We start from the raw sequence: 19,614 nt of genomic DNA, 5'->3' as shown, positions 1-19,614 counted from the left end.
TTTGATTAGAATATTTAAACAATCTGACAACAACTCTAGTCTTTCAGGAAATTTCACTTTAATGAGTTATTGGTCAGTCCAAGGCAAGGTTACTGTGCTGAAATTTAATAACCAGAAGTATTGCAAAATGTTGCCAAAAATGACCTAAGGTACTGGACCTCTCTGGCTTGAGCATCTGTTAATTAATATAGCCATCAAACAGCCACAATTAAATTTTTTACATTATTGTAGAGCAAGCAAAGAGGAGAGGGAGAACTGTTCTTCACACAAAGCATCCTAGCACTGAGCTTGGAGAGGTGATGGACTGGAAAATGTTCTGCTCGTTCTGTCAAAACATCCCCAGGCCTCAGTCATTTTGGAGCGTACATCCTGCCGGAGTCGCATGCGGTTAACCCAGCCAGACCAGCTGTGTGTTCTGCCCTTTGCATGCGATTGCCAGAGCAGTGATTACTTCTGCTCACCTTTGCCTGAGGCTGTTGGAATGCTTCTGGCAGCGGGCATGGCTTTCGTGGCACATCACCAACACGTTCATGCACACCTATTTTCTTCCGTTTCCTTTTTCCTTTGTTGCGTTGCAGCCCTGAAGGATAAATTGCTATTATATAACCTTAATGGGAGAAAAAGACAGGTGCCAATGATTTCTATCAGGGTACAGGTGATATATGAAATATGAACTGGTCTGTTGGCAGTTTTGCCAGTTAGTAGATACTGGCCCTATGTTCAGAATCAAAAGGGTACTAAAATTTCTGTTGGAACCTGTCTTATTTCCACATCATTGAGAATTTAAGATGTGGTTCATTTTGCAGCTTCTCTTAGTGTTTTGACTGTTGATTGTGTTTCCACTCAGTATTGAGTATGGGATGCCTGGTGCCCTTAAGAAGAGACTGCACCATTGGCTTATCTCAGTATTTGTAAAGCATAAGATTCTTTCAATTTTCTGATTGTGCAGGACATTTTTAAGAGGAATTACATCTAATGTTGAAAGGAATCTAAAGCAGGTTCTAATAAACTAGATGTGTAGGAGACAGTTGTTATAGCATTGCTTCAGAGTGAGACATTGTAAGTTTGGAGGGGGAAGCAAGATGTGTGACAAAGTAAGATTAAATACAGTAAATGGCCTCTGAGGCCTTTCCCTTAGGTAGTAAATTCTTGGGTCCTCTTGAGTCTTGTATGGGTCTGGATGCCAAGTGGTGCCTGTTTTCCTCTCTTTCCATAGTCCACGTCTCTGGAACCATCTAAGAAAAAGTCTCACCAGAAACACCATCAAACAAAGAAGTCCTTGACTAGTGCAGGCAGTTCCTTCAGCACTTACATCAAACTGAAAGATAACTCTTAGCTTGGGAACATCTACCTTATTCCAGAAATCTCAGATTCTTTCCTTCAGAAACAGTCGGGAACATCTTGAGAACCTAAGGAAAGCATTGAGGTGAAAGTCCATGTCCTGTTTCCTTAGATACTTAAAAAAAAAAAATCAGGATGGATTATGAAAAATTACCCATTCATCTTGAAAGGCAAATGTAATCTGAAGACTGATGGGAGAACTCCCAGGTACCTTTACATTTCATAGAGTCAATATTTGTTCTTTCTCTATTTATAACCCCATTACTCTCTCTAGGTGGGCAGGAGATTTCAAAGGGAGACCATTTGTTTCTCTTGATTAATGCATCAATGCTAGTGGTTTGCCATAATAAATTATATCTGCTATCACAACCTGCTCATGCAGGGGAGAAAGCAAACCACAAATTTATGATGGAATTTCTCAAAGTCAGAGCTTCTCATTATTTTGAACAAAATTGTTCTTCACTCCATTATTGCATGAACGGTGAGGAAACTGAGGAGAGAATTTGATCCCATGTCTTTTGTTTTCCAAAAGCCCTTTAGAAATCATAACATTGTTTTCCTCTGAACTCGTTCATCTGCATGGAGTATTATTGCAGGAAGATAGGCATGACAGAGAAACTGCTGCTTCATCTTATGCCTGACTTAGCTTCCACTGCATTCACAACGGAGCTTTCACCTGAGAATTGGGCTTTACAAGCACTGCATCACTGCCTCATCCTCCACAAAGGCAACAGCAGCTCTGGGCACTGGCTTCTTAAAGCAGCTGAAGAAGCTCTTGGAGGTATTCTCAGTACCGCTTGTGGTGATCTTCCTTTGGTGGAAACCAAATCACCTCATGCAGGCCCTGGGCCTCTTTTTAGTGAGTACAGCTGCTTTATCTCTTAAGTAACAAGGTGCATCTTGTGAAGGGAAGGTTAACTAGAGGCCAGCAGGTGTGCTGAATCTGGGCACATTCAGTGAGGCAAAAATAAATGATTTTACCTGTCACTGCAGGAAAGCAAAAGGTGGTTTGGCTAGTTACATATGTCCCTGATGGGGTTGGCAGGGGAAGCACGAAATTATCAGCAGCAGGTAAATAGAAAAGATTCTCCATGGGCACTAGCAGCCCAGGTGGAGAACTGCTAGGGAGGTGTGTACATGAAATAGCACCTCTTGGACAACTGTAGAAAAGGCAGAGAATGAGCACAGGGGTGGTGAGTGGGGGGAAAGCTAGGAGGGTGATGCTGGTTTGTCGATCTGTCACAAAGGGCTGGTCCAGCAAAAATTGAAAAGGTGTTGGAAGCTGCGTGGGGTTTAGTCCCTTCTTACTTCACCAGTGACAAACAAGCCACGGCTTCTCTCAGTCACCCAGAGGTTGCATTTCTATTTCCTTGGTGTGTTACTTGCATATAGAAATGCCACCTATTATACTAGTTGTAGGCAGTCCCCCATAAGCTTGTAAGCTCTGAGCTAATGATGAGTGTGCACACATCTGCACACAAAGCTGCTGTCAGCAGTTTACAGTAATGTTACTGTACTAAGTACAAGAGATGTGTCTTCCAGACAGTACTTACCAGGTGGCCAGAGAGAATGAATGCACTAAAATGTCCACACAAGCTTTCTGCAAAGGGAAGTCTCTCTTGTCTGGAAGAAAGCTAACTGGAGTTACCCTGACCACAGTGTTGTGGCTACAGAGTGCAAAGGCTGGAATGGCTTGAACCTCAATGCCGTTGTGGGTTCCTTGTCTGTTTTAGATGGCATAGTAGGCTATGTCCAGTACTGTCTGCAATGCCCAGCATGCCTGGACTTTGTCACTGAATGGTCTCTTGAGACCATTGTAATATAGATAAATGACAGTAATGTTGACTTGCATACTTAAGTGCATGTGGAAGTGTGCAGTTAATGCTTGAAACAGTTCTTTCAGACAGAAAAGATTGAAAAAAGGAAAAGAAAGTGTACTCTGAGCGGTGTTTTTCCTTTTAAGCACATATGAAAGGGGAACATACCTATTTTGCTTCCTGCAAACAGCAGGCCTAGTCCATTGTTGAATGTGCACAGATGCTAGTGAAATTACATGTGGGATTAATTTGACTCATTCAGCAGAAAGGCATTTTCTCCAGTTCCCTTTGATTTCTTACCAGTTTATGATCTATGAGAAAGAGATTTTTTATTTAATTTGCTATCTGCACAAAAAGGAGTGAAATATCTTGTGCCTCTAGGCAATGATAACCCTGAAGCAAAAGCTGATGAGCTCTATCTGAGTCATGCTGGAGATAGATCTGCTTTTTGTACATTCCTCACATGCTCTTGACTCTGCCTTCCATTAGATCTGTCCTTTAATAAAGAGAATATTAGGTGTTAGGCTTCAGTGAAATTGCTCTCTTGCAGTCTAGAATCATTCAAATTTATTGATGATGAAAGATGCAGAGGTGCAAGGGGACTTAGAGAGCTGTATTACTTGTTCACTCTCACAGAAGAAGGACCTGACTTTGAACCAGGGAAGTCAGTAAGAATTTTTTCATTGACTTTACTGGATCAAACTTGAGTCCAGGGTCTGCTGAATGCCCCTGTAGGAATAGTCTATCCTGTGCTGTGTCTACGCTGGAGTCTGGAGGGGTACTACAGGATGTGCTGTCATCCCTGGCCAGCTCTAATCAGGCCTGCCTAGGTAACAACGTGGTAAAGATGCTGTGGCACTGGCTTCGTTACAGACAGCACCAGACAGCCCTGGGACCATTTGTTCAGTTCTTAGCCCATGACATTACATCTTCACCACTCCTGTTAACAACTTATGAAATACTACTGAGGGTTTTACCACGTGTCTCACTGGTCCTCTTATAGCCCCAGGTCCAAGCAAGATAGCTCACTTTCAAATTTTAGCTCATAAAAAGAGAAAGACCCCAATACTATTAATGCTGACAAATATGCTTAACGCTCTGCAAAGTTTTGTTGGCTTCTTTCAGTCCTGTACATTAATTAGTACCAAGGTTCCTTCTTCGGCCCTGAAACTAGCTGGCATTATCTGGCCGTGTGCATGCTATCATACTCCCTTAGCCTCCAAGGTAGGACTCCTTACTGCCTGTTGGAAATGGCCAAGGTCCATGCTCACTCCCAAACTACCCTCAGGAATTGTCTGGATGCCAAGTGGCCTAGGTCAAAAGCATGCCAACGAGCAGTCTAACACTGTGTGACCGAATGAGTTGCCTGTGTCCAGAGCCTTGGTTGGTTCAGCTTACTAATATAGATGCTGCTGTGATGCTGTAGCTCTATGGGTGTGCTTGGAAAGAGCCAATTTTGTGTGAAAAACATCTCTGCCAACTAAAATAGCTTTCCCAATGTAACTATCCTATGTAAGTTGTAACTGTAGTTGCAGTAGGGATGGTGTGTGGCTGTGTGTAGAGGATGTGTGCCCAGTCATGAGAGAGAGGAGGATCTGGGGGGGGGTGCTGTAGGACTCTTCCATTGTCCTTCATGCTCCCATACCTACATGCCCTCAAAATGGAGGCCACAGTGCGCATGAGGTTTGGGATAGATGCTGGGGCTGTTATAGCATGATTTTAAGCCTGAATGCTGAGATGATTCCCAGTTTGTATCAAATTGCATCATGACATGTTTCTTCCACAGGACAAGTGGAGAATTTCCAGTCAATAAATCTGGGGAAGAATTCTGGTTCTTGTGGAAATGGACGGCAATGTAAGTTATCTGTGAGGATAGGGAGTAAAACAGGAAACAAAAGGGAAAAAAATGTACATGAGGTAAAGATTAAAGGGGGGAGAACATGAAGCTTGAGAAATATTGGGAACCACTGTAACCCGAAGTGACTCATACTCATGCAAGAGCAGAAAAAAGCCAATTCTCCTGTGGTTGCAGTAGGTGAGATAATAGAAAAAAGCATATTGCTGCTCACATTCAACCAACTGGGATATCTCTGTACTTCATTAATGCTCTTGGACCATAAGAGCTTATTAGCATAGGTGCATCAGTGTATAATTGTGGCTACATACTGCCTACCTGAGTGTGCTTGGCCACTTGAGAAAGCAAAGACCATTTAGGTCAGAGGCAGGTATCTTCATATGTAAAATTCAGCCTTTCTCATAAAAATTCCTCTTGGAGAGCTATTGAATATGCTAAAGAAAAGATAGTGGTGACAGTAAAAAAGTCAGTATGTATCATCATCCAAATGGCAGAGAAATCGTCTCTAGAAAATTCATAGGAGATACCTAATGGGTCAAGTGGGAGTATATATGTTACAGATATAAGAGTGCAAATCCTGAAGGTCTCAGTGGACATCAAGGGCAGCTGGGTGCTGTACGCTGACATAGCAAGAAACCTTAGAAAGCCAGCATCCAAATAGGCAGGACAGAACAAGCCCAGGGAAAAGAAAGGATCCAAATCACAGCTGAGGAACTCAGAGCCTTTCAATGTTTCTTGAAATCCTTATATGACTTGCCCCGGGTATAGTATAAAGATGACTCCAAATCCCAATAGTTCCAATACAGTGATTAAGCTAAGAGCATCTGCAGAATACAAGGCACAAGCTAAATCCAATTGGATATGCTGGTCCCAGAAAAAAAACAGAGTCTGTTGGTTCCTCTAACAGGCTCCTCTAACATAGAACATGTTGTTATTATAAAGCAAACGCCAGCTGAGAGAGGTTTCAACATCAACTACTTGTTGCAAACATGAGGGGAAAAGTTTTAGTTTCATTGCAAATCACTTTATAGTCTCTAGATATTTTATTTTTGACATTTTCACACACTGGAGGATTTTGCGTCACTGTTTACAACATTTCCCAGAGTTTAGTGAGAACAGTGCATTACTTGGTGCCTTTGGTCTACGTTGAGTTATGTTAAAGCACCACCACCACTCCAAATCTGTCCCAGTATGGAACAAAGTCCCCTGGGATTTATATTTGTTTTGTAAACTGGATTGATTGAGTAAAACAAAATGTGAAAGCTTCAAAGGCTTATCACTTTGAATATTCTGCACAGCTGTTGTTTCAAATTGAATATGGAGACAGGGCAGGATTTTACATGTGACATACTTGGTGTTGCATTGCAAAACTGCATTATATGAAGGTCTGTGCCATCAAACTGATGATGAAAGCAAACAGCACTTACTTCTATGAGTAATGTCATCTGCTTCCATAAGGTGCTTTTAGGAGAAAGGTCAAAAAAAAAAAGAACAAAGAGCCATTTTGTACAGGGAAGCTTTGTTAGTTTATGTTTGAAGCCCTCTTCACCCAATGTAGACATAGTTCTATAGGTACAAATGCATGTATACTTTGTTGTTAATTTACATTAACTTACAAGGAGGCAATGTCGCCAAGCAGACTGAGCTCTAATTGGTCTCAGGAGAGTATTTAATCTTTTATCATCGCTGCCACAGTTTTGCCTGACTGACCACAGAAAATTGAGTGATATCAAGCAAGTGACTCTGTGCTTCACTTTTGCCAGGTGTAAAATGGCAGGATGCAACGGTGTTCTTCTGGAGAATGCTTTGAGGCTTAATGAAAAACACAGTAAGAATTAAGTAACGGTACTGTGGTTCAGAAAGCAACATTAGTCACCTGGCACATTTGCACAAATGTATCTGTTACTGGCATGAGTACTTTATTCTCCTGCTTACAACCAAGGGAAGTTACCCACCTTAACCTGCTTGTGACTGTTTGTGTAATGAGACATGCCTTCAACCCTAATACAGTTCTCTAGCTGAAACTTAATCCTGGCCCAGCTCCCCTGCTGACCAGCCCTTCTTCAAGCTGATGATGGCTTAGAGTCAGCAAGGCAGAGGTTAGTAATGCAGGGTCAGTGCAAAATAGGAAAGCATTACCGAAAATCAACCCTAGAAGGCAGTAAGATCAGCATATACAGCACTAAACTAGGAATCATGCTAACTGGGTGCATTCCTGATTACCATTGACAAGCTGGGTGACTTTGGGCGAGTTGCTTCACTTCTCTGTGCCTCAGTTTTCCCAGCTGCAGTTGCACTTACTTTTAAAGTACTTTGGGAGTCTGCATGCATGTTTCAGTTATTATAGTTTTATAGGTAGCAGAAGCAGGAGAGGACCTGCAAGAGAGAAAGTAGGAGTAAGGAAGGAGAAAGAACAATGCACTTATGTATTGTGGTCAAAAAGGAGGACCGAGAAAGAGTTGTTAAGTGTCCTGGGCTAAAGCCATGCAGGGATTCAGGTGACTAAGTCCTTGTTCGTCTCCAGCCAGGAAAACACCCTGATGTCCTTGGAGGTGGGACCTGGTGTGTCTGCTTCTCAGTGCTGAGTGACCACAGCTCCTGTTACTGCAGGGGGAGCTGAGAGGTGCTGAGATCAGGACCAGGCTGTGTGTATGTAACTGGGCGCTATGGACTTCTTCAGTTCCTAAGCTGGGCACATCAACTGCATTGCTCTTTTTGCCATGCTATTAAAACCCAGCTCAGACACAAGGCGCTCTATCTCCCAGAGGGAGGAGTTACGTTTAAGTATACCCAAACATCCTATTTAATAACAAACGGTCATTCTCCATAGTTAGAGTGTGGTGAGAAAGGTGGAGAAGTCATCCCTCCTAGCTAAGGTGTAATGTTGAACTGCATCAATATTGGACTATTCCCCCTTCTGGGTGGCTTTAGGGGCAAGGAATCCAAAAGGTTTTATATGATCATAAGTATTATTGCCAGTTCCTGAGACATATTTGAAGGCATGGCTTGATTTCTAAGGCTGTTACTCCTAAAAAGAATGATCCATGTTGGTGTCCCCTTGATTCATGTTTACCCCGTGAGACTATCTGTGATGGAGACACCATCCTTTGTCTGTGCTGCAGTTGGGACAGGTGGCCTCTTTCCGTTTGAAACACACAGCTGATGTTCCCACATGCCCTAAGGAATAAGGACATTATGGAGATGGGCTTTAACTGAATTGCCTGTTGTCAAAGGCCTATATATCTCTTTTTTAGCAAGAGCTGTTTTCTGCTTTCCTTTTGGAAGGCATTTTTGCAAACTGGCTTAAAAACAAAGACACGTGACACTGATGTAAACTTCCTCCCCTCTACTTTGACGTATTAACAATAACATAAAGGGCTGCTCAAGCGCACTTCCCATGTTTAGCCTTAAACCTTTTGTCACCAAAGTGGTTTTTTTCTCCCCCATATACTGAGTCAGTCAAATCTAATTCCCCTTTAATCAGTAAAATCAACACCTGCTAACAGGGTGGGCTCTTTTAGCAAATACTGCTTCCTTTTTCCAGAGTGCTGATAAATTTCCAGGGGCCCTGTTACCTCTTTGTCCAGTTGATAAGGAGCTTTGACTGATAATCTGGTAATAGGTATGGTTATCTCATGCCTGTAAGGTAATAGTGGTGAATCTTCCTCTTGGCAAGGACAGTAGAACTCGGTGAGACAGAAATTATATGTAGATGCTGGGAGCCAAGTGTCCTGATCTTGTCTCTTCAAAAATCAAGTCAACCCTGGAAACTATGGGTCAGAGAGTTCTGGCAGGTGGGATTAAAGCTTCAGAAGAATTAAAGAGTAGAGGGAGGCATAGATGTTCCTTGATCTAGCTTGTGCAGCGCTCCTTTAAAAGGCAAGGTGGCAGGGTTGTCTGTGGAGAGCAGGAACTGGGACTCAAGCACCTGGAGCCTGCTGGACCACAGGGCGTGTCTCTGCTGTCCATTGAACACAGGGCCACCACCCCCCTCAAGGCTGACCCATCTGCACCTTCAGTGCTCATCCTCAGCACGTGAAGAGCGGTTTGTGGGAAGGAGGGTTGCTTAGGTGCACTTCAGGGCTGCACTATCAGGGTGGATAGGCTACGGACAGGATTCAAGCTCAAACACGTGATAGCCCCTCCTACACTCATCCTCAGTGTGGCTGGTGAAACTTGAGCAAGGGTGGCCGTATGGACAGAAGCAAAAGCAAAGGGGGTCAGAGGGCTTACAGTCGCTCATGAAGCGGCTTTTACCATATAGCACAGGCCAGGATGGATCCCTGCTGGAAACGAGGAACGCAGTATTCATGGCTGTGCTCTTGAAAATGTCTTTCACATGTAATCTGACAGCCAGTCTGATTTTAATCTGAGATCAGTTGAAACATTGGTAGAAATTTCAACACAAGAATCTCTTTACAAGTGCACACAGCTCTGAAAAATAGAGCCTTTTGGACTGAAGTCTCTTATGCTTGTTCTCAGCTTTAAGGTAAATGTTTTTGGGAAGCCTGGCCTAATTCCATATGGATGAAAAGGACAGAGGAGTATAAGCCAGTTGCCGTTTTCACTTGGGTGTTTTTCCTACTCAGGTTATTTTTGCAGGACAGTAGCTGCAGTTTTGTTCAACAGCTGTGTGTGGGCCTGGCTCCATCTCCCCGTCCCTGGCAGCCCCACACAGTGCTCGTATATGTGTTATACAGAGACAGCTAAAATGCCAGCATTGGCTTTACCTATCAAAACTACCCCCCTCCCCCCCGTATGTACACCATCACTCAGCCTCTGCTCTAGCCAGACGTGTTGGTTATGTCCATTATTTACACACAAACCCTGTGCTTGAGCTGGAACTCATCTCTGCTCATCTCTGATAGCTCTGCGAGCTCTTCTGAGCTCTGATCTCTCAATGCCCAAAGCCCAAGATCTCCCTCCTGCACCCAGAGAGATCAGGGTCCACCTGCAAGTCCTTGTGACACAGTCCAGTCCACCTCCACGTCCCCAGAGCTCAACTCAGCTTTTCCAAGATAGCATCACTGGTTTGATGCTGCCAGGATGCAGATGGAGATAAGGCAGGATGAAGTACTGGATGTGCTTCCAACTAAGCTTGAGCCCTCTTTTAACTCTGCAGGGTGAGCAGAAGTTAAAGCAACTGCTATGGAAGGACACAGATTTCCTGGGTTTGAACACTGTAGGTTATGAACTTTCTGAAAAATCCTCCTCTGTTGAGCTGAATGGAGAGGAGAGGGGGATAGAGGGGAGCCTGGTTTGGATGGTTTCTGTCAGAAGGGAGGAGGATTTTGTGGACTGAGACCAGCCCCAGTCCCACAATGGGACGTAGGAGTATTTGATTCCTGGGCCTGTGTAAAGTCTCCTCTATTGTAGGATCAAGGGTGGAAATATCTGAAGAATTGTCCTGTCACTGATCTGGCAGGACATCACTTCTCCTGCTGATTTCAGCAGCAGCTACAAGTGCCTGTCACTCCAAAAATCCTTGTGAATTTAGGCACTTTGTTTTGGGCTCCTTCCTTTGAAAATACTGCCCATCCTTCTGTCTATCTGCACCAGAGAGACAAGATCCCAGGATACCTAAAGTAATAGCAACTGGGCTTCTCCAAATCAGCTCTCCCAGGGCACCCGAGTGCTAGCACTCTCTTAACTCCTTGCACCTGATGTGGCCTGCCGCGCTGCTGCTGGACAGCTGCACATTAGTAGTCTGGAGCGAATTTGGTGAAGCGATGGCTTTTAGGACCCTGGGACCTCCGCCAAGGCTCAGGTAGGTCTGTCTCATTCGTCAGCCTCACTCAGTCCAGATTCATTCACTCCCAGGGATGTGTGCGTGTGTGCGTGAGTGTGTGTGCGCGCACCGAGAGCTTTTCCTTCCTGGCTGGTCCCTGTGATTCTTCCAAGCAATGGGACTAACAGTTTTCTGTGAGCAATGAGGAGTATCGGATTGGGGCAGAAACTGCTTTCCTTTTCCTCGAAAGAAAACAAGCCGTAAGGATATTTAAGGATGCACTGCCCAGATGTGTCTCCCACCTCCACCTTTCTCGTAGGACTGATGTGCTTGACAGCTTTCAGCAACTTTGCTAAGACTTCTGCAGACTTCTCAGGTAGGAGCAAAGTGCTGATCCTTTCATATCCTTGTCTGCTGCTTATAGATGGGAGCTTTTCATACAGACTGTTCAAGAACAGGTCAAGGAAAGTGGATGTGAGCAGGTCTGGGATAGTTATGCAGGGAGCAATTTTAATCCTTTTAAAATAATCTAATGAAAAGGATCTTCCGTAAAGGATTCTAAGTTTGTTAACAGACTCCCTTAATAATCCTGAGCAAAACTATTTCATCAGAGTTGGGTCTGAATAATGGGGAACAAGGAAGGGAATAATGTCAACTTCTGTAAGTTTATAGCAGTTTTTGTGCTGTGTTTCTCTGAAGAAGTGAAGAGAGCTAGGTTAGGAGACTGGGAAAGTCCAGAACATAAGTTAAAGCTAACATAGCAAGATCAAAGTATTTTGTAACGGGCCAGATTCCTCTGCTCTTAACACATAGTGCCTGACTGTTTCAAAAGTCCCCTGAGCTCAAATAAAGGAGATGTTACGTGCTACGAGTGAATCATATTCTGAGCCTATGTTTGCTTAAACAAGGTGAAAAAAGTCTCATTTCTAAAGACATTGTAAAATATGAAACTAAAAATGTTCATAGCACTCGTTTTGAGATGTGCGCAGTGGTTAAATACCCTGCACTTCAGTGGTGTGAAATTCCAGATAAGTTTTACAACTATATACAGCTGCATAAGTCATTTTAAAATTAGCTTTCTGCTTTTTTCTTTGTGGATGTACATATGGGCCAGGGCAAATATACTACATCTCATTTTGCAGTTGAGCAAGGATGATTCGTTCTCTCAGGAATGGCTATGGAGGCTCTCTTTGCTTTTGGGATATCTGTTCTAATTTTGTGACTTAGTGTGAAGATTAGTCTGGCATATACTTTAGATGAGTGTTGCAAAACTCTGTAGTGTATAAGAGCTGCCAATTATAGTTTGCTGATGAAAAAGTGTCATTAGCAAGAGCTGCATCTCACAGGACTGTGGTTTCAACACATCACAGCACTGCTGCTTGCTTCTTAGGGCAGTGCATGTGCCTGTGTGCTGCTGAGAGATTTGTGTTAGAAAGGAGGAGCCTGTGGTGGAGGGGAGGATACATACAGTGGCTTGAAATCTTTTACTTAATGTGAATTGAAGGGGGCTGACTTGCCTGTGATTCAGTCTCCTTTGGAGGCAGATCAGTCCTGGGGGCTGCCATTCAAGGCAGATCTGCCTCTGAATGGAAAGGACTGCGGTACTTCCCTGTTTATAGTGGGTTTTTATCTCATGCTTTCTCAGCAATGAGCTTTCTCTCGTTGCTCCTCATTGCAAGCAAGTTAATGCAGAATGGTTGCAGGGAGCGGGCAAGTCAGGGGGAAAAGCTGCAATGTGGAAAGCACTGGTCCTTCTAAAATATAGATACAGTGCATCCCAGCCAGCCCAATTGGTTAGTCTTAAAATTTGCAAAACTGTCTCAGAGCAGGAGTACTTCCACAATGTGTGTGTGTGCAGCGTAGCCAGAGCAATGGAAGCAAATTCGACAGGCTTTGGTGATGCTGGCATGGATTGGGGGGGGGGGGGGGGGATTCTGTCAGTTGAAAAAAAAATGGATAGGAAAGTTTCTGATGACAAAATCATATTTTCTGCAGCATTCGACTGTACTGTCATACTTTGCGAGAGGAAGGATAGCCTAAAAGCCTCTGTAGTTCCATGGTAAGGTTGTTCTCTGAGGTATAGTCTGTAGTCCTAACAGCACAGCCTTCCATGTGTTTCCGTAACTGTCGATGTCTTCTGCCAGATCCAGGCTGTGTTTCACAATAGCAAGCTTGGCAGTCATGTTGGACTGTAGCTTGTGGGACAGGAAACATGGTTTGGGGCGGGAAAGGGCAGTACCCAGTTTATAGTGGCTCTAATACTGTTCTCTAAGTTCAGGAGCTGGGCAGCCATGGGATGAGAGAGGGTAGGAAAAGGTAGAGTATTTTCTAGATCACACCTTACGCTTTCCCGAAACATCTAGCAAAGATCAATGCTAACAGCTCACCCAGCAGTGGTGGTGCAGCCCCGTTGGTCTCTCTTCAGTGCTTGAAAAGCACACACCGTGGGCCTCTGCCAAGGAGCAGTAGCCCAGATAACCCCTCTTGCCTGATGGAGTGGCTCTTTTGTTGCTATTTTGTTACTCCTATATATGGATCATTAACTAGTATGAGGAACGGAAGCGGGGTAGCATTTTAGCTTAATTTGACCATAATGGTCTCTAGCCATTTGTTCACTTTTTCTATGGTTCTGGGGGTTCTGGGTTCCTCCCTGGCATGCCTGGAATTCAGCAGGTGAATGTCTTTGGGGAAGCCCTATAGCCCCACCATATGCCATCCTACCCAGAAGTGGTACATTTGAAACATGTCTGTATCCCAAGGAGATGACCAGATTTGTATTGATCATCGCTGCTGAGGAATGCAAGGCCCGACATGGTCCCAAGAGAGGCTTCTGTAGCAATTTGGCTGCTGCTCACATACTGGAGGGAGATGCCAGAACTCATTGGGATGTAAGGGCTTTTACAGGTGGCAAATAGCAGTACTCTTCTCAGATGGCAGCTGAGCTTAGCTTAGCGACAAAGCTCTTCTCAGATGGAAGCAACCTTGCTTAGCAACAAAGCTTTACTGGCTTCTTAGCTTGTTTGAGTCAGCACTGCCAGGGAGGGCCTGCTATTAGGAATAGGTCATGGTCTTTTTGTGATGGGTGAGACAGAGTGTTTAACTCCAGTTCTGGGAGGAAACAGACTGGGATGGTCAATCTTGAGCTCTGAGTAGATCACAAGCAGTTCTGATCTGGTTCACACAGCTGATAGACAACAGGATTGGCAGAAAGACTTACTGAGAGCCCTGCTGTACACCCCTCCCAGTCCCGCAGTGGAGCAGAAGGACGGTCAGGGGTTGTTAGCACATCCTCCCAGTGCTCTCCCACTGGCTGGGTCTTCAAGGTGTGTGCCTCTTGGCTGCAGGAAAATTTCTTTTTTATGTAGGTCACAGAGAAGCACCCTGAGAAGGGAAGTAGAGGCCGAGAGCGGTGAGCTGAGTCACTCACAACAAGGCAGAGAGGGAGCTGGTAGGGATCTGTGTGTTCTCGGCTCCCAGGCCTTTGAGTGCATGCTCTCGCCATGTGGCTCCATTCCTCCTGTTTGAACAGCTCAAACACCACAACCTGAACATGACGAGTGCATGTCCTGCTGGAGACCAGTGCAATCTGAGATGTAAGAATTAAAATTCCTTTTACATGAAGTATTTGAACTATGTGAAGAGTTTTGAAGTTGTTTTCTTTAATAGTTCGTTAAACATTGATGTTTGCAGGAGGGGGAAGGGGGAAGAGGGGAAGGGGGGGAAGAAGCAGGTCTCTGGGGAGCAAGGGGAGTAACCAGGCACTTTGCAACCACTTCTCCTTAAGAAGGCCTGAATTTTTTCTCTGTGGCTACTTGTTGTACAGGGTCTTGGTCTAATCTAGTTCTGTGGTCATTTCTTGTGCTCAGGACTGTTTGAAGGCTCAGGACTCAGTGTCATAGTATGTCATACACCTTTGTGTTCAAGGTGAAACCCGAAGACCGTGATGGGGTGTGGGATAAGAAGCTGTTTTTTTGAGTCTCTGTGCTTCAACTGTAAAACACTTAATCCTAATCTCAGTCCCAACAATGAGCCATCTGAAATCCCTGCTGGTTGATACAACTTCACCTTTGGTTTAGCCCTTCTCTGTTTGTGGTGGGTGTCCAAGAAAAAGCAATGGTTTACCCTACCAGAGGATGTTCTTGTTCCTGTGCATAAACTCTAGACCCTGGGAGGCAGTAATCTGTGTACAGGGCATAAAGTGTGCTCCTTGGAGCTGCTGGGTTAGTGAAAATAGGACCAAAATTAGTCTTTGGTTCTGACTTAGAATGCAGGAGTTGAAAGCCTAGTCAACAGCTATTGCTCATGCCTTGTATGCCCTCTCTAGCTCTAGCCATGGGGTTACTTTTACAGACTCACAGAATAGTTGAGGTTGAAAGGGATCTCTGGAGATCATCTAGTCCAACCCCCATCCTCAAAGCAGGGTCAACTACAGCAGGTTGCTCAAGGCCGTGTGCAGTTGGGTTTTGAGTATCTCCAAAGGTGGAGATTCCACAGCCTGCCTGGGCAACCTGTTCCAGTGCTTGACTGCCTTCATAGTAAAAAAGTTTTTTATGTTTAAATGGAATTTCTTGTATTTCAGTTTGTGCCCATTGCCTCTTGTCTACTAACTGGGCGTCACTGAGAAGAGTCTGGCTCCATCTTCTTTACTCCCCCCATCAGATATCTATACACATTGATAAGATCCTCCTGAGCCTTCTCTTCCCAAGGCTGAACAGTCCCAGCTCTCTCAGCTGTTCTCCAATCCCTAAATGATCTTTGTGGCCTTTCTCTGGACTTGCTTGAGTAAATCCATGCCTTTCTTGTACTGGGGAGCCCAGTGGTGGATGCAACACTCCAGATGTAGCCTCACCAGGGCTGAGTAGAGGGAGAGGATCACCTCCCCTGACCTTCTGGCAAAACTTTTCCTAATGCAGCCCGGGATGCTGTTGGTCTCCTTTCCTGCAGCATTGCTGGCTCATGGTCAACCTCTTGCCCACCAGGACCCCCAGGTCCTTCTCTGCAGAGCTGCTCTCCAGCCAGTCAGTCCCCAACCTGTCCTGGTGTGAGGGTTTATTCCTCTCCAGGGACAGGACTTTGCATTTCCCTATGTTGAATTTCTTGAGGTTCCTTTTGGCGCATTTCTCTAGCCTCTCAAGGTCCCTCTGAATGGCAGCACAACAATCTGGTGTATCAGCCACTTCTCCAGATTTTGTATAATCTGGAGCTAAATCAGGCTGTGCAAACGCTTGTGAAATTCTGCTCTGCTCACAGCCAGTCAAGGTGACCATTTCATTTCCAGTTCCATACTTGCAGGGAATTAGGTTTATGTGATTCTGATGCCATGACTTCTCTGATTTTATCCCCTCCTCAATAACTTTCCCATTCATTAGCCAATTTCAGACATACTGTACAGAATAGTAGTGGCATCCGATCCACACAATTGCCACTAGTTTCATATTAGTGGAGAGAGATCCTTTCACTGCTGCAACAGTGCAGAAAAGACTGTGCAGTGAACTCAACCCTTTTCAGACAACAGAGAATCCACTGCAGGGGAGCCATGCAAAAAATGTAGGTTTCCAAGTATGGAAGAAGCTTTTATTGCCACTCACACCTTATCTGATGCAGAAGAATCCAGCTGCAGGACACAAAGCTGTAGGAAAGAGAGTCCCAGTGGTGCTGCTCCCCCTGGACCTACTTTAATATTTATGTTCTTTGTATTATTTTCGGGAAAGCTAGATCTGAGCAGCACTTTGCTTAAGGGAGCCCGATCTGGCATCAAGCCAAACAAATACTCATGTATCCCATGCAGGCCCTGCAGGTGAGCCCTGGTAGCTTTTCAGAGCTCTCCCTGGAGGCTCTTCCTGACTTTGAAGGCACAGAGATCCTTTTTGTTCAAGAATGGAAGGTTTCAAATGAAAGCTGCTTTTGCCACCTCCCTGCTAATTGGCTCGGTGTGTTTGTTTGAGCTGATGAGGGCTGCAGTCGGGAGGGCAGGGCGAGGGCTCTTCTTTCTCCCTGATTGCATTTAATCAGCCCATAATAAAGGCAATTTGTTTGACAAGTCCATTCACCAGATTATCACCAAAATCTACATGCTAACAGCTTCTGAATGGCTTTAGTTAGACTTTGATATTGGTTTTGGAGTGCTGAGTGGGTCAATGGTGTCAAGGGGGGTCCAGGATTTCCATGTGTTGAAAGCTGTGGGCTGGAAAAAGGGGGATTTTCAAGAGAAGGACAGATACGATTTCTTTTCCAGTGCAGCACTGTAATTCAGTAAGGAGGTTTGTGCTTTTGCCTGCAAAGGGCAAACAGTCATGCTTTAGACTTTGTTTAAAGACTGGGACAAACCCAAAGCACCTCCACGCCTTCTCTTGGTGAAGGGCTCTAAAAGATGAGGTTGGATGGACATCAGGCTGCTACTTGAAGAGGTTATTGCCCCAGGCTGTATTTTCCTTGTCAGCTGGAGGTTATATGTGCCAACACATCCATCATAGCTGTGTGGGCTGCGGGTCTCAGTTTGGCTTGTTGAAGGAGGTCTGTGCTGGGGTAGAAGTTCTCTCTTGCAGAGGTGACAAAGTTTAAAACCTCACCAAAGCTAGTTAAAAGCCGGTTTTGGCTACTTTTGATCATGTTCTGGAGACCTGGCTGTTGTTGTGCTTCTGGTGAGTTGTATCAGGAAGGTCTGCTGAGCTGAGGAAGGATGGCTGAGTCTGTCAGATGGAGCTGAGTGGTTTTCTCATGGGGAAGCTGTTGGTTAAAGTCACCATGGCTTTATGTCCTGTGTCTGTCAGTCAGTGGGCAGCAGTTTAAAGTCCTTAGGGAGATGAGTGGTGTTGGAGAAGGATGTCAGTCAGAGGGTGCCAGTTCTGCTGCTGCTGGGAGAAGAACCGAAGCAGAGAAGCTGGGAGTGATTCAGTGCCCTAGAGATTTGTTCTGGTTTGTCAGCAGGGGTGAAGCTTTGCAAACACTGATTTACTGGGTTAAACAAAGATGCAAATGTGTCTGTGGTCCTGTCCTGAGGCCTGCTCTAGAAAGCATCCTGGATTTCCCAGGGGTTATGATAATATTGTGAGGGAGAATTCAGTGCTTGCTAACTCTTAACATGTTCAGTGTTTACTTTTGCCCACAGCTAAGGGGGCTGAGCTGAATCTCAGGAAGAGAAACATGTGTTTCCGATTCCATATATTGGCGGTCCTGTGCTGTGACAAGCAGTGCTGTTGTTACTGCTCAGCAAAAGCAGCTGCAGGTCTGTGTTTGGGATGCCAGGAAAAGGAGACACCCTGAGGGAGGGAAAGACGGGGCTGCTCAGGGTGCCGGGTGTCTCTTGATGCCTCTGTGTGAGCCCCCACATGTGCAATGGCTTCAAGCTTTGTGCCGCACTCGAGAGCTATGCAGATGTGCCTGGCTCACATTGTGCCGAAATCCATGGGAGGCAATAGTAGGATCTTAAAAGCTCCCGAGTTCTGGGCAGTATTTGGAGGTGATCTCTAAGGAGGAGGAGTGATCCTTGGGATCTGCAAGGATCCCAACATGTGTGTGATGACTAGCAAGTTTAAATAGTTTATATACTAAAGGTTGTGGCCCAGAAACTGACCCACTGATGGAGACATCTGTTGGTACCACGAACATTTTATTTAATTAGTAACAAAATTATTTTAGTGAATTAATTTTGTTAATTATGAACAAAAAATGCACTGTGGTAATTTTAATTACATGCTTTAAAATATCTTGGGTTATCAGTTCACAGTAGATTCTGCTTCACACCCAATCTGTTCTAGGAAAATGTCCTTGCAGCATTCTTCCTCTGTCTGTGCATTGTGTTAGGGATAAAAATGCCACAAAATTAATGAAAGAAATTGTTTATGTCCTCAGGTAAAACTTGTTCCCTGATTTAACACTCTGTGAAATCAGATTTTTATAAAATGCAAATAGTTTGGTGAATTAAAAAATGATGGGACTTAAGTGATAAATGTATCCTTTCTAAGCTGAGATTCTTAAATGCTAAAGTCGTAATTTAAGCTGGAGGGGGAATTAAATCTCTATGGGGAAAAAGCCCAACATTTATACACTTTGCACTTTTGTTGATCCTTAGGTGATGCTTATTTAAACATGGCCTGATCTCCCTGAAGCTCTAGGTGTTCAGAACTGAAAATCGAGCCGTGCTGCATTTAGGTGGTTAGACAGCAATTTAGGTGGCCAACATCATGTTTACCTGGCTGCTTTATTTGAGATTGGCTGCTTGTCCCTGGCATGTTTGTGCCTGTGTAGACTGAGTTTTCTGCTTTCTCTTCCAAGATGGCAATCCCACTCCCTGTGCTATCCTATTTGAAGAAACTGCCTCTGTTTCTTTGTGCTCTTGCTATTCCTCTTTTTTTTAGATAACCAAGACCTTCCCGGATTCAGTGTGTTCCTGTCCCTTGGAAGTTGTGTGGCTGCCTGTAAGAACAGACCCCATGCTATGCTCAGAGCAGTTCAGAGGATTTTTAGTTGGGTTTTCTTGATGCAGTCCTACAGTGTTCCTTGTGTCCTTGCCAGTGCTTTGCCTCGCTGATGAGGTACTGCCCTTGTCTGGGATTTTTGTGTTCTTTCCAAGAGACAGGCAGGGCCAAATCCTGCCCAGCTGTGAGGCAGCTTTGCTGACTTGCCAAGGCTTTGCAGGGTGCAGATAAGCACAGAGCTTGATCCCACCTCATCTTGATGATTAAATCTGATACAGAAGTAATATTTTTGAACATTTTTAAGAGAACAGCTTGAGTTACTCATTATTATTATTATTAGTTACTTAGCTGCTCCTTTTGCCTGAGGAAAGATGGTGAGTTGTGTCTCTCAGGTTGGATTTGGGCTGATGCAAGTATGTCTATCTCAGCTCCCTAACTGAGGATGTGAGCTCATTC

At 44.6% G+C, this 19,614-nt stretch overlaps 1 protein-coding gene across 6 annotated transcripts in view; it reads left to right on the top strand.

The window, feature by feature from the left end:
• Nucleotides 1-10,812: 10,812 nt before the first annotated feature.
• EVA1A (eva-1 homolog A, regulator of programmed cell death) overlaps nt 10,813-19,614 on the top strand; it is a 210,713-nt gene continuing 201,911 nt past the window's right edge. For all 6 annotated transcript variants that reach the window (XM_026092331.2, XM_026092334.2, XM_064508332.1 and 3 more), the window contains exon 1: nt 10,813-11,117. In XM_026092331.2, the coding sequence (XP_025948116.1) occupies nt 11,018-11,117 (100 nt within the window). In that variant the 5' untranslated portion in view covers nt 10,813-11,017. The remainder of the gene's footprint in view (nt 11,118-19,614) is intronic.

Source organism: Dromaius novaehollandiae, chromosome 3, assembly GCF_036370855.1.
Source record: "Dromaius novaehollandiae isolate bDroNov1 chromosome 3, bDroNov1.hap1, whole genome shotgun sequence".
Taxonomy (NCBI): domain Eukaryota; kingdom Metazoa; phylum Chordata; class Aves; order Casuariiformes; family Dromaiidae; genus Dromaius; species Dromaius novaehollandiae.
The sequence above is the reverse complement of the archived record's forward strand: the minus strand, read 5'-3'. Positions and strand labels throughout refer to the sequence as shown.